The sequence below is a fragment of the Diospyros lotus genome, chromosome 6, assembly GCF_014633365.1.
Source record: "Diospyros lotus cultivar Yz01 chromosome 6, ASM1463336v1, whole genome shotgun sequence".
NCBI lineage: Eukaryota > Viridiplantae > Streptophyta > Magnoliopsida > Ericales > Ebenaceae > Diospyros > Diospyros lotus.
This window is the reverse complement of record NC_068343.1, coordinates 23,677,729-23,685,161: the sequence shown is the minus strand read 5'-3', so window position 1 is coordinate 23,685,161 and position 7,433 is coordinate 23,677,729. Positions and strand designations below refer to the sequence as shown.

At 36.8% G+C, this 7,433-nt stretch overlaps 1 protein-coding gene across 2 annotated transcripts; it reads right to left on the bottom strand.

The window, feature by feature from the left end:
* Positions 1-912: 912 nt before the first annotated feature.
* LOC127803551 (probable mediator of RNA polymerase II transcription subunit 26c) lies at positions 913-4,576 on the bottom strand. 2 transcript variants are annotated; one of them, XM_052339850.1, is made up of 9 exons: positions 3,490-4,569; positions 3,320-3,388; positions 3,157-3,239; positions 2,962-3,035; positions 2,804-2,868; positions 2,684-2,717; positions 2,454-2,581; positions 1,704-1,791; positions 913-1,596 (listed from the first exon to the last, which is right to left on the bottom strand). In XM_052339850.1, the coding sequence occupies exons 1-9, from the start codon at positions 3,901-3,903 to the stop codon at positions 1,490-1,492; spliced, it is 1,062 nt and encodes a 353-aa protein (XP_052195810.1). In that variant the 5' UTR covers positions 3,904-4,569; the 3' UTR covers positions 913-1,489. The 2 variants fall into 2 exon arrangements, 1 of the variants encoding a protein (XP_052195810.1); XR_008023530.1 differs by lacking the exon at positions 2,684-2,717 and having other exon boundaries at positions 3,490-4,576.
* Positions 4,577-7,433: the final 2,857 nt, after the last annotated feature.

Below are 7,433 nucleotides of genomic sequence, written 5' to 3'. Positions count from 1 at the left end.
CACGATGTCGATGTCCTCCATGGATTCTCTAGGAACCAACAACGGAGCCACTAAATGGAGCCTGAAACCTTACCGTCCTTATCGTGGATGAAGACGAAAGGGAACTTGGAATCGACGATCAAGAACTCAAAATCAAAACTCAGAATCGGTAGAGACAATGACGAAGACGAAGGGGAACGATCGACGACAGACAACAACAAAGAAAACCTAAGCCTATCGTGGAGGATTCTTGAAATATCACTGTGTGAAAATGGAATCAGTTGTTGAGACGAGATTGATAAAAAAAAACGTTGGGAAGTATAAAGAGTTGCCTGAAAAATAAAAACTAACCTCTCATAATGTGATGCATGCCTCATTCCTTTGATATCTTAAAAATTGAAGAAAAATACAATTCTAATTAATTGTAACAAAAGATCAGTTTTTACACCTTTAATTACATGTTTGACATGCAAAATTGGCTTCTGAATTAAACAAGTAGCTATGCATTTCGCATTGGCCAAGGAAAGATGCAGCTTAATGCAACATAAACTTTCTTATGACAGAATGAAGGGAACCCCAATTAACTTTCAACTCTTTTAATTACCCCTACCCCGTTGAATCGAACAAGAGATCAAATTTTACAAAACTTCTTCGGAGATCGCTTTTTTGGGGTCAATAATGCCATTGCCATTGTGGGGAATCGATTCATGCGAGAAGAGAAATGACAATTTATTTGTCTACTCATTAATAATCAAAAGAGAAATCCCAAAATAACAGGACGTGTTCTCATCTCACGTAATGTTATTTGATAACCCTCTGAAGTGAATATATCAAAAATATATAGTTTACTTATTTATCCCATAAGAACAAATATCAGCCGGGTAATTTAATTCTCCTTTAGAAGGATAACCCAGGCACCAACATCCACAAATCTAAATCCCACCAAATAAAATTGACTTCATATATTCTAAACCTCGAACCATCATTAAGACAATAATGAATATTTATGTCCATAAACTGAAAAAACAGATAAACCAACCCTACAGACTTTACTGCCAAGCCCCATTCTAGAGTTTTTTTTTTTTTTTTTTCTGTCGAAGTTGTACCCTGTTCCCCACACTCTTGTTCTCCTCTCCCTATAGAACATTTATTTTACTGGCTAAAAGAATACATGTAATAAAGCTACAAGGATTAAACAAATCAGATAATCCAACAATACATTATCTGAAGTGTTTAATTTATAATATCCTGATCGCATTTACCTCGTATTCAGATAATAATTTCTGCAGAGACTCATTTTCTTCAGCCATTACACAACCCATATTCATGGCTTGGATGCACGAAATGAGAGCTCAAGTTGTTGGTTTCAAATAACTTGTTTAATTTCACAGGCAACCAAACAAAATCAAACCAGAGATGACAGAAGGGAGGAAAATTTGTAACAGGGTGGACCGGATTGTGGAAACCCTGTCTTTACTGTGCCATTTCGTGGCAGCTGCAAGATGACCAATCACCGGTGCCTTCCCATGGGGCCCCCTTTATTCTTGCCAAAGAAGGCATTCCTCGGTTTTGGTATCTCATGAATATCCATCACCTGAATTGTTCGTTGCTTTTTCGCTTCACAGTAAAAGGAAAAGCAGCAAACACAAATCTATCAGCACAAGGATAGTGAATTTGTGAGAGGAGCTGAGATAAAACTAGAGTAGCAAAGAAAACAGTCCAACCATTCTGCGCTTCTTGATAGTTCTCCTGAAGACGCTTTCTCGCCGAAGCCAGCCTCTCCAGATCTATGATTGATTCCTTCTGCTGTCTCTGCAAATCACCCTCAAGTGATTTAGAACACTGGGTTTCAAAGCTAGTGCCCAAGCGTGTGCAAGAACAGAACAATTAACACTTGGGAGTCCAAGTGATTTAGGAAACTTCATTCCCACCAAGCAGAAGACCGAAGAAACAACAGTAGGAAGTACTAAATATTTCAAGGGTTAGGTACAATTCCATTTTTCTCTTGACTCTTGGGAACTTGGGAGTCCAAATTATATGGTTCTATAAGAGTTTAATCGCTTACCCACGAATTTTCACTATTTTCTAACTCTAATTTGTTCCCATCAATCCTGATCATGTTCTAACCTTATAGAAATTATGTGGTAAATTATAACACTAAAGCCATATATAACAGCTTTTATGAATGTCAAGTCGAATTTGTCACCTAAAAAATTTAAGAGGGAGATAAGAATGACATAATTTTCAATGTGTTAGTGGTTAAGGGGAAAGATTGATGGCTGATTAAGCCTATAGAACGCGTGGATACTCACTGGGTGTGTAGAGTAAGATTATAAATATCTCACTGTCCATTAACAAAATTTTGTGCGTTGAGATCATCCTTTTAACACTTCAGAAACGGTTTCGTTCCTATCTTTCTTTAGCAGCCAAACAAACCGAGGGCAATTCTATATTGGCTATACAGGGATGGGTACCTTGGGAGGGGGGGCAGAAGGAGCTGGGGGAGTGAATTTGGACAGCTTTGCCGGAGCATCTCTTTGGTGAACTGAATTCGCTTTAACCTCCGGTTCAGAATTGTTCTTGTCTGAACCAGAGCTGCCATCTAAAAATTGCATTTAGACCAAAAGAATATGTAAGTGTACCAAATGCACCAAGCTAGAAAAAGAATATAGCAAATTGAACTAAGAACCAGATTCTGTATTACTGTGTGGATTTGGAGAGTAGGCGAAATCAGCAACCTGTAAAGACCACAGCTTTAGAGCTCAAAAGTTTGGAATAAGAAATCACTTTTTTGGGTTGCGAATCTGGAAAGACTTAGCTTTACCTGGTGATGGCCGTTCTGGGCATTCTTTGTTGTCGGCACGTTCTGCAGCGGGGAGTCCCCGTCGGCTGCCGTCATTAATGAACTTCCTCTTTCAGTTCAAAGCACAAAGCCTCATAACGTTATAGAAAAAAAAGTATATGGATTTTGGGCGATATTACCAATGAGATTAGAAGATGCCAGTTCATTGGGTGTATTGAATTTGACCCATTCATCAACCAAATCTTTCCATTTTCTGTAGAAGAAACAAACAACAAAATCCAACGACTCCTTTACTATATCTGTTTTTTGTCTGTATATAGCAAAGCATTCATGAAGATTTCCACAACCAACGGAGTTTGAAATTTTCACCGAACCTGACGAGTTGTTTAACCAATCTCCGCACATCATTTGATGGATGCTTCCGTAAACGATTCACATGCCTCCCAATGTCGGTTTCCTGAGAAACAGTCCCACAAGTTGTAGACAAGCAAAAGAATATATCAGATGCAGCTTAAGGATTTCTGCAATAAAGAGTACCTTGAGAGCTTTGAATGTTATGTCCATATCTGCAAGGCTCTGAAGCAATTCCACCAGAGCATCTTCGGTCTGAAAACACGAAATCAGTGTGAGACTAAGATCAATTAACAAACCAGAAAGAGAAAACCGAAATTATAACGAATATTTTTTCAGTCAATTTGAAGCAAAACCTGGTCCGGATCTTCAAGTTGTTCTTTGATTCTCAGAATTTTCGTCTCTTCATCGTCGAACAAACCACCGTAAGGATCTAGCTCCTCTTCATCTACTCCTCCTCCTCCTCCTCCGTCTTCTTCGTCATCGTCTCCATGAATCGAATGTGGAGTCGAAGGCGAACCTTCCTTTCGGCGCTCGTAACTGTCCTCTTTCTCGATCGGAGCCTTGTTCTTCGTCGGCCTCTGGCGATCATCGTCGCAGTTGCGGCACCGCAAGGCAGAGCTCGCGTACAGCCGCTCGACGATTTGGTCCCTCCGATCCTTCAACTCGTGGCCGTAGTCCACCGAAGCAACAGAAATCGCGGCGTCGATGAAGTCCCACACGTTCGCCCTCGAATTCAACAGGATCATCCGAAACTCATCTAAATCCATCTTCGGAAACCTCCTATCGATCCAACACCGCAAAAACTTGAACCTCCTCTCAACTACGACGCTCCACAAAAGCCAAAACACATAACACGTACGAGGAAGACAAATACATGCCTAGCTTTCCGTCTGGCGAATGCGAATTTCACGAACAGAATGCGGAACAAGAAGACCAGATCTGGGAATCTGACAAACGTGTGGATAACATAGGGAGACAACCTAAGCGCCGTATTCTTTCCGTCCGTCCGCCCGGCAGAGTTGGTGACTGGACCATCTTCATCAAGTACGATCCATGATATGATTCAAACTGAAACTAATTCCAATTGCAATCGTCTTTTCACCCTCGCCGTTAGAACTTAGATCTGAGTCAATGGAGCGCCTCGGAGGCACAAGCCCCGAACAGGCCCGCTGCTAGAGAGAGAAGGGGAGAATGCATATTACCGAAAGGCACTAGATTTGGTGGATTATTTGCGGATGTACCACATGGAATTGTCTAGAAAATTAGAGGGACAACCGAGGGCATATTCCGGAATAAATAAATTCCCACCTTTTTCATCTTCCCTTCCACTGGTCTCAATTTTCAACTTATTCCAGTTTTTGGGGTTATTATTATTTGTGAATATGACGCTCCCTTTGAATTGGGCAATGATTTTGAGGATAAACTCTACTCTCTCTCTCTCTCTCTCCCTCCATCCACGGTATTTGGTGTGACGGGGACATAGGGGACAAAGAGCGAGGAGGGGGAGGAAGAGTCAGTGCTAGTGCTCTTTTTGTTTATTTATTATTATTATTAAATTAATATTCTCTCAACCCATAATTGCTCCATTTTATATTGCTCTCAGCTTCTTGTTTATCTCAAAATTTAGCCTCCCAATTTACCAATTTTACCCTTGCAATTCAAGCTAACGCTTTGTCTACATGCGATGGGGGCTAGTCCGATTTTACTTTCTCCACTCCTGGGCCAATACCCAATCCTCACCACTCAATCAAGCCATCCAAAGAGTTACGCCCATTCAATTTTAATTTCTCTTAAAAATGAGTTCATGTGATATTATAAAATGACAAGATTTGAATTTCAGTGGCCTCGTGATTGACATTAATCTTAAGATAAATATAAGCATGTAATGCGACCAAGAATGGGAAAAGCTAGTAAAAGTAAATTCAAATATAATATTTATAATACAACGACATATACTGACTTAGGTAACGTTTGTTAAAATGGATAAGATAAGGAAATATCAAGATAAGCTCGAAATGATTTTCGAATCAAAATATGAAATAATCAAGATGAGGTTGAAAAATATTCTAAAATTTTTATTAAATTATTTATTAAATTCTTTTAAATACATTAGAGAACATAGTCATCATTTTATATATATATATATAAAGACCAAAATATGCTTATCTTAAGGGACATAAGAAATATGTATATCTTGAAAAATCAAGATAAAAGGTCATAAGATGATTTTTTCAAAAATGATAAAATAAACTTAACAAACATGTTGGAAAGAATAAAATTCTATGATACATCTTATATTTTGATTTTTTTCATCTCATATCTTGATTAACAAACGTATCCTTAAAGAATTAGAGAAAATCATGCAAAATCTTGAGGATATATATATATAAAGGTTTTGGTATGCCAATGTCTATCTATTATGTTATATTCAACCTCTAATTTATATCAACGTTCTACTCTACCTATCCTATTATGTTAAAACAATATGCTAAAAGTCACGATACTATAATTACCAATTAAATTATTAGTGAATAATAAATAGTAAAAGCCTAAGGTATTAGAGTAAATATCCTAACTATTTCAAATCAACATAATAAGTTGAAAGTTTACTTCTTTTGAGTTCTTCTAGCATTACTACACTAATGCTCTAACATGATGGAATCAGATAAGGATCTACCCTCAGTTAACCTTATCAACCAATATAATCTAATTTAATTAGATCTCAAGATCATAGATTAAGACTTAATCTAGAATAAAGTCAAACTTGAACTTAGTTATCCAAAATGGGTTTGTCTTTTCAACTAAACCATGGTGAGCCAAGTCAAACTTTTCTAAATCATGGGTTTCTTTTCCAATTCACAACATTAATTGGGCTTAGCCCAAAAAACCTAACTTTCAAATATGGGCCTATAGCCCAATATAATTCGTTTATAGAAAAGTCCCACAAGATTTGGCTTATTTAACTCAATCAAGTTTGGACTTTTGGACCCTAAGATTTTCATTTACAAATTTGCACTTATATCCTAAAATATTTTCTTAAAGGAAAAAAAACCCACAATTAATTAGTTAGCCTCCATTTAGAAAAAAAAATGCATACATATATACTTTTGCATTCCAAATTAATCCAAAAATTGGAAATTAATTACCAAAGAGTAAACAAGGGGAAAAGTATAGTTAATGTTATAAAGTCAACGTCTTTGTTATTTCTCAAATGTTATGGGTGTTCTTGTCTATTTTTCAAACCTTAGGAGTGTCGAGTGCAAATAAATATCTTTCACAACTTTTTTGATAAAATAAAAAAAATTAGAGATGGAGAAAAAGAAAAATGTCCAATATATATTATAAACAGAATAGGAAAATATTTGTGAAAATAAAATAAATAAATAAAAGGGACCTAAGAATTCAATTCGTTTTTAACAAGTCGGACCAATTTTGGTTCTAATTCTAATTTCAAATAGTGGAGGTAAACGAAATTTCACTACTAACTTTAAATTAAAATTTTAATTTTATTAATAATAGCATCTAAATTTAATTTTGTTTTAGTTTTGGAATGCAATTACTCTTCCATTAATAATAACAGTTGAATGCTAACATGACTTGTCACCTCTCAAAATACAATAATAAATTTATTTGACTAGAACGTTATTGTCTAGCCTCGAGTCTACAAAGAAAAAATAATTAAAAGACGTGTGAAGATTTCTGCACAAACACTCCAATACATAAGTTAGACACTAAGAATATAGAAAACCTGAAAGCAATATTCATAGTAGTATCAGAGACATACCTTTCTTGGAATAAGTGCATATTTATTTATAGAGCAATATGGAGTAATCCTAAGTAAGTTATGATTATGATTCTTACAGATAATATCCATCTCTTACATATGACATTTATATTCTTAAAGAGATTTTCGGATGTTGGAGTTTCTTATTTTGCGCGTTACATGAGATCTCCCGTATTCAAGAAAATGTTTGGCAGCAAAGCTGTCCCCTAAGGGCGACGATGCCCTTCTAGGAGCCTAGCCCCGGGGCCTTACAAAGAGTCGACTTTCAGGACTCCAAGAGTTGATTTTCAGGCTTACGAAGAGTTGACTTTCCGGATATCAAGCAGTGTTCGAAAATACGGCCTAGGCGGCCACCGCAATTAAGGGCAACTCGGCACCCCTAACCACCTGGGTTGGGGCAACCTGGGCTGCCTAGGGCACTAAATCTAGTCCCATAATTATATCATTAGTCCCATAATTATAAATGACAGATGTCATCTAAATCTAGCATTAGAGCACTAACACTAACACTTA